The sequence below is a fragment of the Narcine bancroftii genome, chromosome 6, assembly GCF_036971445.1.
Source record: "Narcine bancroftii isolate sNarBan1 chromosome 6, sNarBan1.hap1, whole genome shotgun sequence".
In the NCBI taxonomy this organism is placed as follows: Eukaryota; Metazoa; Chordata; class Chondrichthyes; order Torpediniformes; family Narcinidae; genus Narcine; species Narcine bancroftii.
The window spans coordinates 135,762,442-135,784,586 of NC_091474.1; the positions used below are offsets into that span (position 1 = coordinate 135,762,442).

The window sequence follows — 22,145 nt, forward strand, 5'->3', positions numbered from 1 at the left end:
ACCAGATGCAGTCTCTCAGGCTGTGTGGGGTAGGACGCTCGACTCGGCCCGTGTCCACCAGGAAGCGGCGGCTGGTGGATTTGTCCGTAACGTGAAGGAGGCTGTTCACATGGCCAGCCGTCACAGCCATCAACGGCAGCTGGTCTGGTCGTTTCTCTGAAACCCTCAGGGTTGTCGGAACCTGCGGGCTTGCGCTCCCTAGTGCTGATGGTAGAAGCACCAGGTCGACTGGCTCTCCTCCGGCTTGGTCTTGGTGGCGGCTTGCGGTCAGCTGATTCCCGGTCGTGCCACCTGATTGAGGGCTGCCTCATTCTCCCTCTTCATTTGCCAGAGGGCATCCACTCAGGCCGCAGCTTTGCGTGGGTCCAAAATATCCTCATTGGTGCAGAGCAGCTGGATGTCCTCTGGCATCTGCTCAAGGAAAATTGGTGGAAGAGAAAACAGGGCTTGTGGTCTTCCACCAGGGCCAGCATTTCGTCCATCAATGCCGAGGAACTGCAATCTCTGAGCCCATCCAGGTGCAGGTGCCTGGAAGCCCATTGCGTGGGGGTGAGCCCAAATGTCCCCAGTAGCAGGTCTTTGAGGGCGGTGTACTTGCCCACAGCTGGGGGGTGGTGGATGAAGTCATCCACCCTTGCTGCCATGTCTTGGTCCAGCACACTCACGACGTGGTAAAACATCGTGGCATCTGCGGAGATGTTTCGAAGCTGGAACTGTGCTTCTGCTTGCCCGAACCACATCCTCGGTTGGTGGGTCCAGAAGGGGGGGAGCTTCATCGAGACGGCGTTAACCTCTGCCGAATCCATGGTTCAGAGTCCAGAAAAATGTCTGGGCTCGTTGGGGTCACCAATGTGGTGGGTGAGCAGTGTAAGAAGCACAGCCACCACGCTGAGGGACGTTAACATCTGTTTTATTTGAATTTGGCGTGTGCCTCTTTAAGGGCAGCACAATTGCTGCCCGGGGCACGTGCCATGCGGGAGGTTTGAGTAAGGGAGAAACCCCTGACACCACCATCTTCCCAGGACTGCCCCGTCAAGTGGCATTACAAGCGGGGCCGGTTCGTCCTGAGCGAGTGCGCCGCCACATCCTAAACAAACTATGATCAGATAGCGTGAGACAACTGAATTGAGTAAAGTAATTCTGATGCTGTGTGTCCAAATGGAGATTGAATTCACCATAAACAATAAGCAATTATAGTTTGGTATGAGTGATTTTTTTGTGCTGAAGCTGTGAAAGTTGTGAGTTAAGGGAAAGACATAATGGATCAAAGTTCTGATTGTAGAATATGTGGTGATTTTAATTATGAGGTGTGCAAACATGGAAGCATTTTGTTACCCCTGGATACAATTATACCAAATTCCAGTACTCTTGTGAGGTGCATATTCTGTGATTTGATAAAAGATCTCATTGCCAGCTTCCTAAACTTCATTTTCCATTTTGCCATTTAACTTTTTTTCCCCTACAATGCTCTATTTCAACCCCACATTTTGGGAAACCTTTATCATGTAGAATCAGTTTTCTTTTGACTTTGAAGGGGCTTTGGAAGATTTATTGTGTAATAGATAAATTTTATATTGTGTATTTTTCAAATAGACTTCAACTTTTGTCTGCAGAAAGGCAAACGAAGAGTTGCCATGAGCATTGCCCAGCACCCTTAACAATAGGAGAAAGAGAAGCAAAAGAGTTTTCTCTTTTGTCTGGATTCGCCTCCAGTGCTCCTGCAACCTTTCCAGCCACTTCAAGCCATGAACAACCCAAACTCCAGATCCAAACCTCCAATATAAACAGGAAACTTTAAGGTTCTTCGAGACCCCTTCTTGCCCTGAGCACCACCCGTATCTGCGGATGGCACTGGCCCTGCCTTTCTGTTCCGTGTTTTGTGGCCTGAAGGAGGGAGGACACTGATTTCCGCTTCGATGTTCACCAGGAACTTGTGCCCGAGTGCTTATCCCAGACATAGAGTAGGTTGTTAGCGACTGATGGCCGTGGCATTTCCTAGAAACACACATGGGGGTCGGCAACAGTGCGCTCCAGAACCCCACCAATAATCTGTGCTGGTGTCGAACCTATTTGAGGGTGCATATGGTCTTGGTGCTGGGGTGCGTGGAGCCTGGGCCTTTGGGTGTGATGCCGCATTAATCTCAAAGGGGCATTCATCCAGCTGCGTTCCGTGCCACAGGACTTCTGCTTGGGCGTCCACCCTGCCGGGGTGGTGGGGTGGTCACTGATATCTTCGGATAGCATGAGGTGGATGTCTTCAGGCACCTGCTCTTTAAAAAAAATTATTCAAAGAGTAGGCAGGGCTTATGGCCGTCTGCCAGTGCTAATCTTTGATCTTTCTTTGGCTTGGCTTCGCGGATGAAGATTAATGGCGGGGTAATGTCCACGTCAGCTGCAGGCTCGTTTGTGGCTGACAAGTCCGATGCGGGACAGGCAGGCACGGTTGCAGCGGTTGCAAGGGAATATTGGTTGGTTGGGGTTGGGTGTTGGGTTTTTCCTCCTTTGTCTTTTGTCAGTGAGGTGGGCTCTGCGGTCTTCTTCAAAGGAGGTTGCTGCCCGCCGAATTGTGAGGCGCCAAGATGCACGGTTTGAGGCGATATCAGCCCACTGGCGGTGGTCAATGTGGCAGGCGCCAAGAGATTTCTTTAGGCAGTCCTTGTACCTCTTCTTTGGTGCACCTCTGTCTCGGTGGCCAGTGGAGAGTTCGCCATATAACACGATCTTGGGAAGGCGATGGTCCTCCATTCTGGAGACGTGACCTACCCAGCGCAGTTGGATCTTCAGCAGCGTGGATTCGATGCTGTCGGCCTCTGACATCTCGAGTACTTCGATGTTGGTGATGAAGTCGCTTAATGAATGTTGAGGATGGAGCGGAGACAACGCTGGTGGAAGCGTTCTAGGAGCCGTAGGTGATGCCGGGAGGACCCATGATTCGGAGCCGAACAGGAGTGGGTATGATAACGGCTCTGTATGTGCTAATCTTTGTGATGTTTTTCAGTTGGTTGTTTTTCCAGACTCTTTTGTGTAGTCTTCAAAAGGCGCTATTTGCCTTGGCGAATCTGTTGTCTATCTCGTTGTCACTCATTAAAGCCGATGGTGCATAGTCACCTAGGCTGTCCATGTGCAGGAGTTGCGTGGCTTGTTTGCCATGAGAGATACCAAATGTCTGGAGGAGGGCTTTAAGCACCTCACATTTGTCATTGTGGTGGCTCACACAGGAAATTGATCACACGACCTGCCTTCTCCTGGTCAAGGGTGCTCACCACATAATAATAGTACTTGGTGGCGTCTGCAACTATCTGCCTGATTTGGAACTGTGCCTCAGATTGTTCAAACCAGACTGCTGGTTGAGTTATCCAAAAGGAAGGCAGTTTGAGGGAAACTGCACTTTGAGAGGCCGTGTTGTCCATGCCAGGTCCAAAATCCATTGGACCCATCGGAATCACCAATGTAATCACACTGTGTTGCAGCAAGAGAAAGGAATCTGACTCGAGTGGCGTCCAGTTGGAAAACTGTTTACTTGTTCACACACACGTGCATTTAAAACATTCCTCCCAGGAACCTGGGAGGCAGAAATGATGTTACCTTTTGGCCTACTGTTCGCCCCACAGTCAGAGCCCTCCAGATTGCTGACGTCAGTGGTTGTCATGTGACTTTCTGAGCCAGTTCGAACTGCACTTGGGTGAGCCACCGCAACCTCCTATGGATGCTGCAAGACCTGCCAAGTTCTTCGAGCATTTTTGTGTTTTTACAAAATCAGAATGATGTTATTACACTTGGGAGGGTGCCAAAATGGATTCAGCAAGGATGTTGCCTATATTGGAGCATTTCATTTATAAAAAGACATTAGATGGTCTGAGGGTATGATATAATAGTAAGAATCCTTTTTTTTCCTTATGATGCAGGTGTCTAAAGCAAGAGATTTTAGGTTTAAGATGAGAAATAAGGGCTATTGAGAAGGTATTCAGGAATGATTTTTCACACAGTGATTAACATTTAAGAAACATCCAGAATCCTTGAGATCTAGAAGGCTGATGCAAGTAAATGGGATTGATGTGGGCTAAAGGACCAATTTCTGAGCTGTATTAGTCCCTGGATGCATACTTTTATACCCAGACTCTTAGAAGTGGGCTCTGAGAAGTGTGGGGTGATGCATTTTTGGAGGGTTAACAAGGATGGGAAATACACACTAAATAGTGTGATATTTGATCCTGGTTTGTGATTGCATCACTTATTTATGCTTTACTAAAGACCCTTTTTATAGAGGAAAAAATTGCAACTATAAAGGTGGATATTCTCCACCCCCTCATCGCTGAACAAACCTCCATAAATCCTCTCTGCACAGCTCCAAGATGTCGAATCTGATCCTTCCTCAGGTTGGTCACACAGGTGGAGCAGAGTGCTCTGCCTCGCTCCATAAATGTACTGCTGCTGCAAATGGCTGGCTGGGGTAGGCTGATGATGTTGTGATAATGCTGTCAGCCCATATCCCAGGAATCAGGCATTGTAGCAGTAACACTGCATAAGAGCTGGAGGTTGGAGCCCCTTGGTGTGCTGGAAGAGCAGTGCCGGGCAGAAGAAGATCAATGGCTGACTTTGTTATCCATAATCCCTCACATAGCTAGATCCGCTCTGGAAAACATAGAGCAGTTCCTACTGCATGGCGGATTATGGATAACAAAGATGGCCATTGCTTGCCGCGTATGTATGCAGTCATGTTGACAGGCAGCACTATGGCACCAGATGTCCTGGCTCTGGAGGACGCAAGAGGTGTCACTCTTCATAAAATTGATGCTGCAGCAGCCTTTTAGGCCTTCTCTATAAAAAGGTAAGTGCACATTTTTCTCAACTGATGGAACCAGCCTCAAAGCTCCATAAAAACACCCAAATGCTACAGCACTGTTAGCACAGTAGTTAGCACAACGCTGTTCTGGCACCAATGTGTGCAAATCCAGCACTGCCTGCAAGGGGCCTGCATGCTCTCCCCATGACTTGTATGTGTTTTCTCCGAGTGCTCTGGCTTCCTCCTACCAGCCAGAAACATAATGAGGTTGGTAAGTTCATTGGGTGGCAGGGGTTTAAATGGCCTTCTACCATGATATTTCTTTCTTTGGCTTGGCTTCGCGGACGAAGATTTATGGAGGGGTAAATGTCCACGTCAGCTACAGGCTCGTTTGTGGCTGATAAGTCCGATGCAGGACAGGCAGACACGGTTGCAAGGGAAAATTGGTTGGTTGGGGTTGGGTGTTGGGGTTTTCTTCCTTTGTCTTTTGTCAGTGAGGTGGGCTCTGCGGTCTTCTTCAAAGGAGATTGCTGCCCACCGAACTGTGAGGCGCCAAGATGCACAGTTTGAGGCGATATCAGCCCACTGGCGGTGGTCAATGTGGCAGGCACCAAAAGATTTCTTTAGGCAGTCCTTGTACCTCTTCTTTGGTGCACCTCTGTCACGGTGGCCAGTGGAGAGCTCGCCATATAAAACGATCTTGGGAAGGCGATGGTCCTCCATTCTGGAGACGTGACCTACCCAGCGCAGTTGGATCTTCAGCAGCGTGGATTCGATGCTGTCGGCCTCTGCCATCTCGAGTACTTCGATGTTAGGGATGAAGTCACTCCAATGAATGTTGAGGATGGAGCGGAGACAACGCTGGTGGAAGCATTCTAGGAGCCGTAGGTGATGCCGGTAGAGGACCCATGATTCGGAGCCGAACAGGAGTGTGGGTATGACAACGGCTCTGTATACGGTAATCTTTGTGAGGTTTTTCAGTTGGTTGTTTTTCCAGACTCTTTTGTGTAGTCTTCCAAAGGCGCTATTTGCCTTGGCGAGTCTGTTGTCTATCTCGTTGTCGATCCTTGCATCCAATGAAATGGTGCAGCTGAGATAGGTAAACTGGTTGACCGTTTTGAGTTTTGTGTGCCCGATGGAGATGTGGGGGGGCTGGTAGTCATGGTGGGGAGCTGGCTGATGGAGGACCTCAGTTTTCTTCAGGCTGACTTCCAGGCCAAACATTTTAGCAGTTTCCGCAAAACAGGACGTCAAGCGCTGAAGAGCTGGCTCTGAATGGGCAACTAAAGCGGCATCGTCTGCAAAGAGTAGTTCACGGACAAGTTTCTCTTGTGTCTTGGTGTGAGCTTGCAGGCGCCTCCGATTGAAGAGACTGCCATCCGTGCGGTACCGGATATAAACAGCGTCTTCATTGTTGAGGCCTTTCATGGCTTTATATAGCAAAGGTAAAAATATATAACTGACATTTCAGGCCTTCATCAAGGTATGGAAAAATGTTGGCAGGCATCTGAACAAAAGAATGGGGGTGGGAGGGATAAGTGGAGAAGGTAGGGAGGGGACAGCAGCTTCATTGTTGAGGTCAGTACCGGATGTAAACAGCGTCTTCATTGTTGAGGTCTTTCATGGCTTGGTTCAGCATCATGCTGAAGAAGATTGAAAAGAGGGTTGGTGCGAGAACGCAGCCTTGCTTCACACCATTGTTATTGGAGAAGGGTTCAGAGAGCTCATTGCTGTATCTGACCCGACCTTGTTGGTTTTCGTGCAGTTGGATAACCATGTTGAGGAACTTTGGGGGGCATCCAAGGCGCTCTAGTATTTGCCAAATCCCTTTCCTGCTCACGCTGTCAAAGGCTTTGTTCTGGTCAACAAAGGTGATGTAGAGTCCTTTGTTTTGTTCTCTGAACTTTTCTTGGAGCTGTCTGAGGGCAAAGACCATGTCAGTTGTTCCTCTTGACCCTACCTTTGCTTGTATGCTGTTGAAACCCTCTTCTGCTCCTTTGTTTTTTCTAGACTTTACAATTCCAAAGCTCTTCTGGCTAACATTTCTTGCCAGAAATCATCCATTTTTCTGGCTGTATCATAATGTAAACAAGGTCCCATTTTCCATTTGCAGATAATTAGCCTCTATTTTAAAAACATTTCCACCTTCAACTTCTCTTTTCAGATGCTGTTTTCCTCTATTATATAATGGTGAGGTGTTATTTCATTACAGAACTCTGCACAGAAAATCCAAGTATTTTGTATATCCTCCTTTACCATCATGTGCCCTTTTAATTCTTGAAAGAATTGGTCAAGTTTAACTATTTCCTATGAAATTCATGCTGATTATATTACACTATCTGCTTTCAAATGTACTTTCATCATGCCTTTTAAAGTTCATCCATTCTACAGATGCTTCTACACTAACTGTCCTTTTTTTGTTCTTGCATGTTCCCTTTTTAGGCGGGGTTACCTCATTAAATCTTGTTGTCTTGCCATGTCTGCTATTTGTCTTTCAAAGTGTAATTGATTATGCTTAATACCTAATTAATATACATTTTGGCTGTTTTCAGTACTTCAGCTGATTTAGGTTAACTTTGGACAGTTTACTTTTGACTTTGTAGAGGCTGTTTGATAATATGAAGATAAATTTGAATTAAACAACAAACTAGTTTGAAGGATGCAACTCCTTTGTTGTTGATAATAAGACAAATACAAGATTTCTTCTTATCTTCATGCTGTAAAATTATTAAATCTAGTAGAAAAAGGTACTCTATGACAAACTGGAAGTGACATCCCAGTTGTAGAGGAGAATTGTGCCTCATTTATGTTTAATGTGCCACTTTCAAATTTGCAGCAAAACTGTAGAAGTGAACAAGACATTTCATATAAAGGATACACTGAGAGATCCATGGCTGAATGTATTAATACATTTGTGAGGAAAAATTGGAACAATAAAGAATAACTGCTTCTGCTATTTCAAAAAAATAAATGAACTGCTAGTGTTCAGATTGATCTGGATATGTTATTTTGTTATTCCAACTAATAACACCTAGAATGTGTCGTCTTCGATCTGTGTTTTGTGGTTAATTTTGAGAGTCTCATTTGTCCCCTTGAGGAGATCTACTGTAAACACTAATGGTTATATCTTGATCTTAACAGTGAGTAGCCGAGAATACATTCATTTTGTTTTACTTTCTCTCACTCGTATTGCTGCACAGATTTCACTGTTCATCCATTGCATACATTATTTCTGCAAGAGCAAGGAAACTACAAAATGTTCTAATGCAAAGGTATCTGGCAATCCTCTGTCATGAGTCACCAAATGTTAGCATGTAGGTACAGCTAGTAATTAGGAAGATTAATGAGTATTGGTACTTCAAGAAGTGTGGGATATAACGTGATAAGTTCATGGAGTGTTACATACATTTTTGGTCTCCATATTTAAAGAATTATGTAATTGAATTTTAATTTGTGTTAGTTTGATGGATTAATCCCAAGATTAACAAACTGATAAATGAAGAGATTTGAACTGATGTGATTTATCCCAGGTCGCAAAGGGAGGAAAAGAAAAAGATTGCTGTTGTTTTGGTTGAGATTTTTAAATCTTTGCTGGCCACAGGTGAGGTACTAGATGACTGGAGTACATCAAATTAAACCCCATCGGCCATTTCTCAGCCCATTTCACCAACAACATTAGTGGCAGAAAACTCTCCACACTGTCAACAACTCCACTTGTCTTCTAGTCATCTGCACACTTACTGATCTTGCTCACTATGCCCACCAGCAAAGGTTCCATCACCAATCCCTGTGGAAAATCAGTAGCCAACAGGCATCAAATCACAAAAACTGTATCATCATCCTATGTCTCTTGTTATCCCTTTTCAAGGATGCAGCAAGGAAAATTATTGAGGAAAATTACCAGATTAATTCATTGGTGAAAAATGCATCATGCTGTTGTGCAGAGGGACTTGGGAGTGCTTGTGCATGAATTGCAAAAGTTTAGTTTGTAGATGCAACAGGTAATCAAGAAGGCAAATGGAATGTTGGTCTTCATTGCGAAATAAATTGAATTTAAGAACAGGGAGGTTCTACTGCAACTGCACAGGGTACTAGTGAAGGTGCATCTGAAGTACTGCATGCATTTCCACTTTCCTTGAGAAAGGATGTGCTGGTTTTAAAGGTCAATTTAATTCTGCTTATACAAAATTACGAGGTATTACATTTGTTCCCTCATGTTCTTTTATGCATTCAACTGAACTTGAATATTGGACTTGGGAACCAATGTTTTCCAAAATTGAGAATAGCAAGTGCAATAATCTATGTGCATCATACACAAGCAAGTGCAACTAGATGAGGAATTTATTTAACATCTGTTGTTTGAGCCTTTGTATACAGCAAATTTGTGAAGTGGCTTGGATCACTTATGATTTCATTTATGCATTCATTGAAACCATTCTATAAATGTAATCATTATCATGTTTGTTGTTCCAGTATTTTGAAATGGGCTTATAACAGCAACCATGAAACATCAGAAAAAGCGAAGTTGTTGGCAACGTCCATGATATCATCATAAATGACTAAACCAAGGTAAATTCAACATTATATTTATTTTACAGAATTACTGAACATTTCTTTTTTAAGATGGTAACCAAAAATGTTATTCTATTATAGATAATCATGGTGCTGACCTAAATATTTTGGAATTTTCTGAAAATAAGAAGATGACTGAGGTGCAAGCAACAGTGGAATTCTCGGTGGAATTACACAAGTTTTATAATGTGGATCTTTTCCAGAGGGGGTAATTACTCTCCAAATGACCTCTTAATTTGGTTCTGGATCTGGTGGATAATACAAAATGTTTGCTGTTCAAAATTCTACAAAATGAATTGATTATTTTAGAAAACAAAGAGGAAGTACATTGAAATAAATATGGTCAATAGCCTGTGGCTGTGGTGCTCGGATCAGTTAGATTAACATTTCTTTACCTAATACTCAGATCAAAACTGTAATTGTTGCAAAATAGAAGTCAGTAGATACTAGGTTTATGACTTCATGTTTTCCATCAGATTTCTTTTCAATATAGCCTTTTAAATATTTTATTGAAATAATTTACTAAACTCTCATAGATTTTTTTAACATTGCTTTACACCATTTTTGTTGAAGTTTTTGATGCCATGAATCTTCCAATTTAAGAAAATGGGATTGACATTTCAATATATAATCCTGCTTTATAGCTAACATTTAATTAATGCATGAGATAGATGAATGGTTAGTTATTTATTCTTTCCTGTTGAAAATCGATAGGTTCATACTGCCATCTCCACTTATGACTTGTGGAAACCAAGATTGAACTAATCTTCCCCACCTTCTCTACAGCAAAGATACATGATTGAGCACAATCAAAGTGAATTTGTCAATAAACAATATTTGAGATCATGTTAGAAAAATTTAGAAAACCATGCCGAATATGTAAAAGGAGAAATAGAGTTAACTTTCAGGCTGATTATCCTTTGTTAGTTCAGGGCTAGTTTATGTAAATTCTCCTGCATATTTTTAAAGCATTTTTCAAGTTCATAAAAATACAATATTTCATGGTATTCATTAATAATTGGATACATGTATATTCCTTTTGGTTATTTAAAGAAGATGAAAAATTGATAGCAAGTCTAAGATATAATATTGGAGCATTAAAAAATTGATGTTTCTGATTTACGGAGAAATTAGCTTGTGGACACTTCCCAGGAATGAAACTTTAATGGAATTGAGAAACTGCCTATGCTTAGAAAGAGGGAGTGTTTAGTTTTAAATTGCACCAAAAGTGGGAGGAATATCTGTGTATCCACGATTTCTGAGTTAATGAGGCAGTTGGAGGGTAACAAAGTAATGTGGTGTTGAAAATAGTAGGACAGGTTATGCAAATGGAGAGGAAAATTGGTGAGTCAATATCACAGAAAGGAGCCAATGGAAGTAGAAATGGTCAGTTCTTGTATAGATTAAGTTATTGGAAGTTGATAAATTCAATATCAAGTCTGAAACCCTGTAAAGTGCTAACTTGGACGATGAAGTGTGGGCTTCATTTTAACTGTGGCAAATATAAAGATGAGAATGGGATGGAGAATTAATACAACAGGTAACAAAAAGCTCTGAATTACCCCTGTGAACTGAACACAGGCATTCTCCTCCCTTCCCACCAATCGCCCCCTTGACACCTACTCCTGTCATCACAAGAAATACTACATTTGCACCCACACCGCCTCCCTCACCATCATTCGGGACCCCAAACAGTCCTTCCAAGTAAAGCAACACTTCATTTGTGAATCTGCAGGAATCTGGTGTTGCCTTTGTTGTTTCATCTGCAAGGGAGAGAATGGACACAGAGTGGGAGATTGCTTTGCTGGAAGAGCACCTTCACTCTGTCTGCCACATCTCCCAGTGTCAACCCAATTCATTTCTCTCCCCCATTCCCATGCTGACATGTCTATCCATGGTCTCATGCACTGACAGACTGAGGCCATACGCAAATTGGGAAAATAACACCTCATATTCTGTCTGGGCATCTTCCATTAACATCAACTTTTCCATTCTCAGTTAGCCCAACTCCCTACCCCAGTCTTTCTCTTTTCCTATTCCTATGTTTCCTTTCCTGTGGCTCTGCATTCACAGCCACACCCCTCCCCTGATTAATTCACACCTTTCCTCTTTTATCCTCCTATCCATGTCCAATTATCACCTTTTGCCTATTGACCTATGCTCCAACTCATGCGGCCTTTTTATTCAGACACCTGCCTGTTTTTTTTTTTTTTGTTGCTCATACCTTGAAGAGCTCTTTGGCTATATATTAGTTATATATCTATCTCCAATGGATGCTTCAAGACTTTGAGTTCCTCCAGCATTTATGATTTTTTTTATATATAGGTATTCTGCATAGTGGTCACCTAATTTGCATTTAGTTTATCTTGTAAAGATGTGATATTGTGAACTCCAAATGCAATATTCAAGAATGGCAGAAATGCAAATTCTACACTACTTCAGACATATTATCTGACAAATTGTTTGGATCCCTAGATGATAGTGGAGAAAAGATGAAAAGACAAGTCATATATCTACTGCTGTGGCATGGGAGAGTACTGAGGCAGATGGTGCTTTATGGGAATGGAATGGAATGGAGGACCAGGGAACAATCCTTTTGAAATGCTGAAAGAAGATGGAAGAGAAGGTTTTTGGTTTGGAATCAATGGAGCTGGCTGAAATTGCAATGGAACAACCAGTGAATGCAGAGGCGGGTAGGGTAGAAAGTGAGGTCCAGAAAATATCTGTTCTTGTTCACTCCAGGGTGAATGGGAGGGTGAACAAAATTGTGGGTTATAGACAAAATGAAGACAAGGGTGATAGCCACCATGACAGAGAGAAGCCATAGCTCAGGAAAAAGAAACCTATTACAGGGCCATCTGCATGGAAAGACTCATAATTGGAGGAAATACAGAACAGAATGTAAGCTGAAGAGTCAACCCGATATGGAAGCCTGTCAACTTGTTGCAGGTGTTTATAGTTAACCTATGTCCAAGGCAGAGAAATCTGGAAAGTGAAGGGAAGAGTTGGAGATGCCCCATGGTGTAGTAAGGTGGAAGTTAGTAGTGGATGTGATGACATTTTTAAGTTTATTTTCAAGTACTAGAGCAGTCATCAATCTACCAGAGAAAAATGTAAAGGTTACAATGCAAATTGCAAGCAAATTCTGCAAGCACCCAATAGATGATGACAAATTTCATGCTGTCTCCTAGTAATATCTTTCTTCAAGCTTATAGCTAGTTTTCTCTGCATGTTTGAGATAAATTTTTCAGTTTAATTTTCTTTGTATTATGAAAATGCCGACATTAGAAGAGTACTGACAACTTTTATTGACTGTTTAATTGATTATGTGCTATTTTAGTACCGTATAACAGGTTTTTTTAATGGCTTGTAATAATATAGTAACTGATATAATGTTTAATAAACAATGGAAAATTCAACTCAACTTTAATCTGGAGTCATAGACCACAACAACATTCTAATTCCTGTAAGTGACTATAAAGGAAATTAATTGCAACAAAAATGTTGAGGCCAAATAGGATGGAAATGTTGACTGTTCCATATATCATACAAAAAGACGGATGTTTATTAGATTCATGGTGTTTTATCTAAAGGAAATGAACGGATTTTAAGGGAAAGTTGCTCAGTGAGGATATGTAGTCAAGCAAACAAATGTGTTTGTGCTGGGTATCTGGTTGGTCATTCAAATGAAAATTGGAAGGCCCTCCTTATGTAAGATGGAAGACCCTCCTTGTGTAAGATGGAAGACCCTCCTTGTGTAAGATGGAAGGCCCTCCTTGTGTAAGATGGAAGGCCCTCCTTGTGTAAGATGGAAGGCCCTCCTTGTGTAAGATGGAAGGCCCTCCTTGTGTAAGATGGAAGGCCCTCCTTGTGTAAGATGGAAGGCCCTCCTTGTGTAAGATGGAAGGCCCTCCTTGTGTAAGATGGAAGGCCCTCCTTGTGTAAGATGGAAGGCCCTCCTTGTGTAAGATGGAAGGCCCTCCTTGTGTAAGGTGGAAGGCCCTCCTTGTGTAAGGTGGAAGGCCCTCCTTGTGTAAGGTGGAAGGCCCTCCTTGTGTAAGGTGGAAGGCCCTCCTTGTGTAAGGTGGAAGGCCCTCCTTGTGTAAGGTGGAAGGCCCTCCTTGTGTAAGGTGGAAGGCCCTCCTTGTGTAAGGTGGAAGGCCCTCCTTGTGTAAGGTGGAAGGCCCTCCTTGTGTAAGGTGGAAGGCCCTCCTTGTGTAAGGTGGAAGGCCCTCCTTATGTAAGGTGGAAGGCCCTCCTTATGTAAGGTGGAAGGCCCTCCTTATGTAAGGTGGAAGGCCCTCCTTATGTAAGGTGGAAGGCCCTCCTTATGTAAGGTGGAAGGCCCTCCTTATGTAAGGTGGAAGGCCCTCCTTATGTAAGGTGGAAGGCCCTCCTTATGTAAGGTGGAAGGCCCTCCTTATGTAAGGTGGAAGGCCCTCCTTATGTAAGGTGGAAGGCCCTCCTTATGTAAGGTGGAAGGCCCTCCTTATGTAAGGTGGAAGGCCCTCCTTATGTAAGGTGGAAGGCCCTCCTTATGTAAGGTGGAAGGCCCTCCTTATGTAAGGTGGAAGGCCCTCCTTATGTAAGGTGGAAGGCCCTCCTTATGTAAGGTGGAAGGCCCTCCTTATGTAAGGTGGAAGGCCCTCCTTATGTAAGGTGGAAGGCCCTCCTTATGTAAGGTGGAAGGCCCTCCTTATGTAAGGTGGAAGGCCCTCCTTATGTAAGGTGGAAGGCCCTCCTTATGTAAGGTGGAAGGCCCTCCTTATGTAAGGTGGAAGGCCCTCCTTATGTAAGGTGGAAGGCCCTCCTTAAGTAAGGTGGAAGGCCCTCCTTAAGTAAGGTGGAAGGCCCTCCTTATGTAAGGTGGAAGGCCCTCCTTATGTAAGGTGGAAGGCCCTCCTTATGTAAGGTGGAAGGCCCTCCTTATGTAAGGTGGAAGGCCCTCCTTATGTAAGGTGGAAGGCCCTCCTTATGTAAGGTGGAAGGCCCTCCTTATGTAAGGTGGAAGGCCCTCCTTATGTAAGGTGGAAGGCCCTCCTTATGTAAGGTGGAAGGCCCTCCTTATGTAAGGTGGAAGGCCCTCCTTATGTAAGGTGGAAGGCCCTCCTTATGTAAGGTGGAAGGCCCTCCTTATGTAAGGTGGAAGGCCCTCCTTATGTAAGGTGGAAGGCCCTCCTTATGTAAGGTGGAAGGCCCTCCTTATGTAAGGTGGAAGGCCCTCCTTATGTAAGGTGGAAGGCCCTCCTTATGTAAGGTGGAAGGCCCTCCTTATGTAAGGTGGAAGGCCCTCCTTATGTAAGGTGGAAGGCCCTCCTTATGTAAGGTGGAAGGCCCTCCTTGTGTAAGGTGGAAGGCCCTCCTTGTGTAAGGTGGAAGGCCCTCCTTGTGTAAGGTGGAAGGCCCTCCTTGTGTAAGGTGGAAGGCCCTCCTTGTGTAAGGTGGAAGGCCCTCCTTGTGTAAGGTGGAAGGCCCTCCTTGTGTAAGGTGGAAGGCCCTCCTTGTGTAAGGTGGAAGGCCCTCCTTGTGTAAGGTGGAAGGCCCTCCTTGTGTAAGGTGGAAGGCCCTCCTTGTGTAAGGTGGAAGGCCCTCCTTGTGTAAGGTGGAAGGCCCTCCTTGTGTAAGGTGGAAGGCCCTCCTTGTGTAAGGTGGAAGGCCCTCCTTGTGTAAGGTGGAAGGCCCTCCTTGTGTAAGGTGGAAGGCCCTCCTTGTGTAAGGTGGAAGGCCCTCCTTGTGTAAGGTGGAAGGCCCTCCTTGTGTAAGGTGGAAGGCCCTCCTTGTGTAAGGTGGAAGGCCCTCCTTGTGTAAGGTGGAAGGCCCTCCTTGTGTAAGGTGGAAGGCCCTCCTTGTGTAAGGTGGAAGGCCCTCCTTGTGTAAGGTGGAAGGCCCTCCTTGTGTAAGGTGGAAGGCCCTCCTTGTGTAAGGTGGAAGGCCCTCCTTGTGTAAGGTGGAAGGCCCTCCTTGTGTAAGGTGGAAGGCCCTCCTTGTGTAAGGTGGAAGGCCCTCCGTGTGTAAGGTGGAAGGCCCTCCGTGTGTAAGGTGGAAGGCCCTCCGTGTGTAAGGTGGAAGGCCCTCCGTGTGTAAGGTGGAAGGCCCTCCGTGTGTAAGGTGGAAGGCCCTCCGTGTGTAAGGTGGAAGGCCCTCCGTGTGTAAGGTGGAAGGCCCTCCGTGTGTAAGGTGGAAGGCCCTCCGTGTGTAAGGTGGAAGGCCCTCCGTGTGTAAGGTGGAAGGCCCTCCGTGTGTAAGGTGGAAGGCCCTCCGTGTGTAAGGTGGAAGGCCCTCCGTGTGTAAGGTGGAAGGCCCTCCGTGTGTAAGGTGGAAGGCCCTCCGTGTGTAAGGTGGAAGGCCCTCCGTGTGTAAGGTGGAAGGCCCTCCGTGTGTAAGGTGGAAGGCCCTCCGTGTGTAAGGTGGAAGGCCCTCCGTGTGTAAGGTGGAAGGCCCTCCGTGTGTAAGGTGGAAGGCCCTCCGTGTGTAAGGTGGAAGGCCCTCCGTGTGTAAGGTGGAAGGCCCTCCGTGTGTAAGGTGGAAGGCCCTCCGTGTGTAAGGTGGAAGGCCCTCCGTGTGTAAGGTGGAAGGCCCTCCGTGTGTAAGGTGGAAGGCCCTCCGTGTGTAAGGTGGAAGGCCCTCCGTGTGTAAGGTGGAAGGCCCTCCGTGTGTAAGGTGGAAGGCCCTCCGTGTGTAAGGTGGAAGGCCCTCCGTGTGTAAGGTGGAAGGCCCTCCGTGTGTAAGGTGGCAGGCCCTCCGTGTGTAAGGTGGCAGGCCCTCCGTGTGTAAGGTGGCAGGCCCTCCGTGTGTAAGGTGGCAGGCCCTCCGTGTGTAAGGTGGCAGGCCCTCCGTGTGTAAGGTGGCAGGCCCTCCGTGTGTAAGGTGGCAGGCCCTCCGTGTGTAAGGTGGCAGGCCCTCCGTGTGTAAGGTGGCAGGCCCTCCGTGTGTAAGGTGGCAGGCCCTCCGTGTGTAAGGTGGCAGGCCCTCCGTGTGTAAGGTGGCAGGCCCTCCGTGTGTAAGGTGGCAGGCCCTCCGTGTGTAAGGTGGCAGGCCCTCCGTGTGTAAGGTGGCAGGCCCTCCGTGTGTAAGGTGGCAGGCCCTCCGTGTGTAAGGTGGCAGGCCCTCCGTGTGTAAGGTGGCAGGCCCTCCGTGTGTAAGGTGGCAGGCCCTCCGTGTGTAAGGTGGCAGGCCCTCCGTGTGTAAGGTGGCAGGCCCTCCGTGTGTAAGGTGGCAGGCCCTCCGTGTGTAAGGTGGCAGGCCCTCCGTGTGTAAGGTGGCAGGCCCTCCGTGTGTAAGGTGGCAGGCCCTCCGTGTGTAAGGTGGCAGGCCCTCCGTGTGGAAGGTGGCAGGCCCTCCGTGTGGAAGGTGGCAGGCCCTCCGTGTGGAAGGTGGCAGGCCCTCCGTGTGGAAGGTGGCAGGCCCTCCGTGTGGAAGGTGGCAGGCCCTCCGTGTGGAAGGTGGCAGGCCCTCCGTGTGGAAGGTGGCAGGCCCTCCGTGTGGAAGGTGGCAGGCCCTCCGTGTGGAAGGTGGCAGGCCCTCCGTGTGGAAGGTGGCAGGCCCTCCGTGTGGAAGGTGGCAGGCCCTCCGTGTGGAAGGTGGCAGGCCCTCCGTGTGGAAGGTGGCAGGCCCTCCGTGTGGAAGGTGGCAGGCCCTCCGTGTGGAAGGTGGCAGGCCCTCCGTGTGGCAGGCCCTCCGTGTGGCAGGCCCTCCGTGTGGCAGGCCCTCCGTGTGGCAGGCCCTCCGTGTGGAAGGCCCTCCGTGTGGAAGGCCCTCCGTGTGGAAGGCCCTCCGTGTGGAAGGCCCTCCGTGTGGAAGGCCCTCCGTGTGGAAGGCCCTCCGTGTGGAAGGCCCTCCGTGTGGAAGGCCCTCCGTGTGGAAGGCCCTCCGTGTGGAAGGCCCTCCGTGTGGAAGGCCCTCCGTGTGGAAGGCCCTCCGTGTGGAAGGCCCTCCGTGTGGAAGGCCCTCCGTGTGGAAGGCCCTCCGTGTGGAAGGCCCTCCGTGTGGAAGGCCCTCCGTGTGGAAGGCCCTCCGTGTGGAAGGCCCTCCGTGTGGAAGGCCCTCCGTGTGGAAGGCCCTCCGTGTGGAAGGCCCTCCGTGTGGAAGGCCCTCCGTGTGGAAGGCCCTCCGTGTGGAAGGCCCTCCGTGTGGAAGGCCCTCCGTGTGGAAGGCCCTCCGTGTGGAAGGCCCTCCGTGTGGAAGGCCCTCCGTGTGGAAGGCCCTCCGTGTGGAAGGCCCTCCGTGTGGAAGGCCCTCCGTGTGGAAGGCCCTCCGTGTGGAAGGCCCTCCGTGTGGAAGGCCCTCCGTGTGGAAGGCCCTCCGTGTGGAAGGCCCTCCGTGTGGAAGGCCCTCCGTGTGGAAGGCCCTCCGTGTGGAAGGCCCTCCGTGTGGAAGGCCCTCCGTGTGGAAGGCCCTCCGTGTGGAAGGCCCTCCGTGTGGAAGGCCCTCCGTGTGGAAGGCCCTCCGTGTGGAAGGCCCTCCGTGTGGAAGGCCCTCCGTGTGGAAGGCCCTCCGTGTGGAAGGCCCTCCGTGTGGAAGGCCCTCCGTGTGGAAGGCCCTCCGTGTGGAAGGCCCTCCGTGTGGAAGGCCCTCCGTGTGGAAGGCCCTCCGTGTGGAAGGCCCTCCGTGTGGAAGGCCCTCCGTGTGGAAGGCCCTCCGTGTGGAAGGCCCTCCGTGTGGAAGGCCCTCCGTGTGGAAGGCCCTCCGTGTGGAAGGCCCTCCGTGTGGAAGGCCCTCCGTGTGGAAGGCCCTCCGTGTGGAAGGCCCTCCGTGTGGAAGGCCCTCCGTGTGGAAGGCCCTCCGTGTGGAAGGCCCTCCGTGTGGAAGGCCCTCCGTGTGGAAGGCCCTCCGTGTGGAAGGCCCTCCGTGTGGAAGGCCCTCCGTGTGGAAGGCCCTCCGTGTGGAAGGCCCTCCGTGTGGAAGGCCCTCCGTGTGGAAGGCCCTCCGTGTGGAAGGCCCTCCGTGTGGAAGGCCCTCCGTGTGGAAGGCCCTCCGTGTGGAAGGCCCTCCGTGTGGAAGGCCCTCCGTGTGGAAGGCCCTCCGTGTGGAAGGCCCTCCGTGTGGAAGGCCCTCCGTGTGGAAGGCCCTCCGTGTGGAAGGCCCTCCGTGTGGAAGGCCCTCCGTGTGGAAGGCCCTCCGTGTGGAAGGCCCTCCGTGTGGAAGGCCCTCCGTGTGGAAGGCCCTCCGTGTGGAAGGCCCTCCGTGTGGAAGGCCCTCCGTGTGGAAGGCCCTCCGTGTGGAAGGCCCTCCGTGTGGAAGGCCCTCCGTGTGGAAGGCCCTCCGTGTGGAAGGCCCTCCGTGTGGAAGGCCCTCCGTGTGGAAGGCCCTCCGTGTGGAAGGCCCTCCGTGTGGAAGGCCCTCCGTGTGGAAGGCCCTCCGTGTGGAAGGCCCTCCGTGTGGAAGGCCCTCCGTGTGGAAGGCCCTCCGTGTGGAAGGCCCTCCGTGTGGAAGGCCCTCCGTGTGGAAGGCCCTCCGTGTGGAAGGCCCTCCGTGTGGAAGGTGGAAAGATAGGATTGTATGCTTTGATCAAGGTGAGACTGTTGGGACCAAGGAATTGAAAACTATCAAAATTACAGAAGCTGAATGAGGACGAAAAATAAGGATGTTGAAGGGTAATGAAGGAGAAAGGAAGCATCTGACAGGTATAGGCAACTGCAAACAGGAATATCTCTTGAGGAATGAATATAGAATGTAAAGTACTTAAAGAGCAAAATAAGGATGAAAGACATTGACAGATTAAGATGAATTACATGGCATTTTTAAGTATATTAAAAGTAAGAAGACAACCACTGAAAGGTATCTAGGATTCATTGGTGTGGGATGTGCCTCCATTTGACAGATGTAAAGTTCAGGACTTTTCAGGTTGAGAGGTAGGTGCAATTACAACGGAGCAATAAATTTCTGGATTGTATGATCCAGGAGTTAGCCATCCAGAAGAGAGGGAGTCTTTATGATGTTTGTCTTCTTTAATTGGCTTTCATTAATAGAGACTGGGGGAGGTGATGACAGCTTGAAGAAATGCAGTCTTGAAACTGGCACCATGTGTCAAAGGATTACACAAGAGGGATAGCAAAGTGTTATAATGGATTTTCTATTTATGGAGAAAAGATGTATACTTTGCAGTCTTCGTCTAGTTTAATGCACTAGTGAGTACAAATAGAAGAGAATAGAGCAGATTAAAAATGTAGCTGATTTAGCTAGGAGAGAGTGATTTAAATTCCACACTAGTGCTAGAAACAATTTAGGGAAAAGAGAAATCTTGTAACATGAAAAAAGACTATTTGGCCCAATTTGTTGATGCAAATCAAGATGACTTCCTGAACTAGGACAATTTGCCTGCATTTGGTTCATGTAGTTCCAAACCTCTATTTACTTACCTGTCCAAACGTCTTTTAAGCATTGTAATCTTAAACACCTCTACCATTTCCTCTGGCAGCTCATTTCATATACCCACCACCCAAAGTGGAACAACTAGCCTCAGAACTTTTTAAAACATTTATCCTCTCACGTTAAACCCATGCCCTCTTGTTTTAGATTCCCCTAACCTGGAAACTAAATTGTAGCTATCTACTCTATCAATGCACCTCATAATTTGAGAAACCTCTGGAAGATTGCCACTTAATTTCCTTCACTTCAGGGAAAAGAATCCAAGCCAATCCAGTCTCTCCTTGTAACTTAACTGCAAAATACCTATGAATCCTTTCTGCATCTTCTCCACTTTAATCACATCCTCATATATGGCCATTAGATCTGCATGCAATATTTTGACCTGTTATATCACCAATGTATTTTACAGCTGTAAGATGACATCCCAACTCTTGTACTCGGTGCTCTGTCTGATATTCAAGACCTGTACAGCAAAACAGGTTACAGCTCAGTGGTGGTGAGACCAATTCTTTGAAGGAAGCTTTGTTAGTGCTGTGGGAGGAGAACATTTAACCTAGTTTGGCAGGAAAGTGGACACTTGGATGAAGCACTGGAGGAGAAAGGATTAGGAGAGGGAGCGTGAAAGATGGGTCCAGGCTAAGAGAATACAAGATCATCTAAGAAAATGTTTACAGGAATCTGTACTTTAAAGAAGGCTGGATTAGAAACCAACAACACTTAGATACAAGGTGTTTGGAGAAGCTGTAACTTGACCTTCCTTTATCACCAGTCCCTTCTGTTCTGAAAGAAAAAAAATCTTCCTCATTGAAGTCTCCAAAGCTACCTTGATCTCAACAACAGCTCTTTAACCTCAAGTGACTTACAGAATGGATAATTCCATTATACCTGGCTCTCTTTTTATATCTCTATTAAACAAGTGATCACACAAGGTGCTGCCTCTAGGCCTTGTCTCTAACACAATCCATGCGCTTCTGGTAAATGTTCTATTCAAATATTTGGTTTGAAATCTTCACTAATTATATAATTTGTTGGCTCATCTGATCCTTTTAATTTTTGCAGCTAAACATTGGTTAAGGGTTGCCTCTTCCATTATTATTGGATTTGCCTTTGAAGCATAAGCCCTAAAATATGTAAATATATGCCATTATCCAGCAATAATTGAGAAACAATCTTGCCTAATATTTCATATATGTTGTACATTTTTTAACCCATTCTTCCATTCTCAATAAACTTAAGTTCTATCAAAATCATGACATCTGTATCAAACACCTTATCTTTTTTCCAATCATTTTCTTGCTCACAAAGCTACATTGGATCCTAGGCCTCTAGTGCATTGTCTCTGCAACATCATGCTATCTCCAGGACTTTCATTAGCTATAACCCTCTGGAAACATTGTTGCTCTATTCTAATGATTGTGTCTTTAGTTTCTGGAGAGAGGATCCAGACAAGTTTTCAAAGAATGATCCTAGGAATAAGTAGGTTTACTTATGAGGAATGTTTGATGGCTCTGTGCCTGTACTTGCTGGAGTTTAGAATGTGGGGGTGGAGGGACACCTCATTGAAACCTACTGAATATTGAAAGGGCTGGATAGAGTGGATTTGGAGAAAATGTTTCCAGTAGTCTCAGGCCAGAGAGCTCAGCTTTACAATAAAAGGACATCCCTTCAGAACAGAAATGAGGAGAAATATCTTCAGACATATGGTGGATCGTCTGTGGAATTTGTTACCTCAGACAGCTGTGTGAACCAAGTCATTGGGTATATTTAAAGCAGACATTGATAGGTTATTGATTAGTAAGTGTGTCAAAGGTAATGGGGAGAAGGCAGGAGGATGGGGTTGAGGGGAAAAAACATCAGCCATGATTCGAGTGGCTGAGCTGACTCAATGGGCTGAATGGCTTAGATTGTTCTTTGAGGTGCTCTCAGTGAAGGGATATGCTTCTCTGCAGAGTTCTCATTCTCTGAATCTCTCAAATCTATGAAATTGCCTATACATCATGAATATTACCCCCTCCATAAATCTTCGTCCGCGAAGCCAAGCCAAAGAAAGAATGTCCAAGATGCAAGTCTTTTGAGGCCAGAGTAACAATTCCATATTCAAATAAATTATAATTCCTTCTCCTACTTTCTGGCAGCTATATAATACCTAAACCGGAATAGACTATTTAGCAGATTTCCATGTGAATCTATCTCAACAATGATGGAAGTTGACTCTAAAATGCCCTATGAAATGGACAAGTGAAAACCAAGTGCTGTTCACACGGAGGACAATCATGCTGAATGGGATAAATGTTTCATAGAGGAGTGCAGTAAATGATGATAGAAGTAGACTAGAACACACCTAGTAATTAGGGTTTGAAGATTGTCAGTAGAATAAGATGTTTTGTGAAATATGAACAAAGACAGACTTGATGAAGCAATT

General features: G+C 46.9%; 1 protein-coding gene across 3 annotated transcripts in view; it reads left to right on the top strand.

Moving 5' to 3' along the window:
* The window catches only part of fam135a (family with sequence similarity 135 member A), a 210,493-nt gene that overhangs the window by 8,865 nt on the left and 179,483 nt on the right, over positions 1-22,145 (top strand). For all 3 annotated transcript variants that reach the window (XM_069886143.1, XM_069886142.1, XM_069886144.1), the window contains 2 exons: positions 9,257-9,352; positions 9,437-9,563. In XM_069886143.1, coding sequence (XP_069742244.1) covers positions 9,487-9,563 — 77 coding nt within the window. In that variant the 5' untranslated portion in view covers positions 9,257-9,352; positions 9,437-9,486. The remainder of the gene's footprint in view (positions 1-9,256; positions 9,353-9,436; positions 9,564-22,145) is intronic.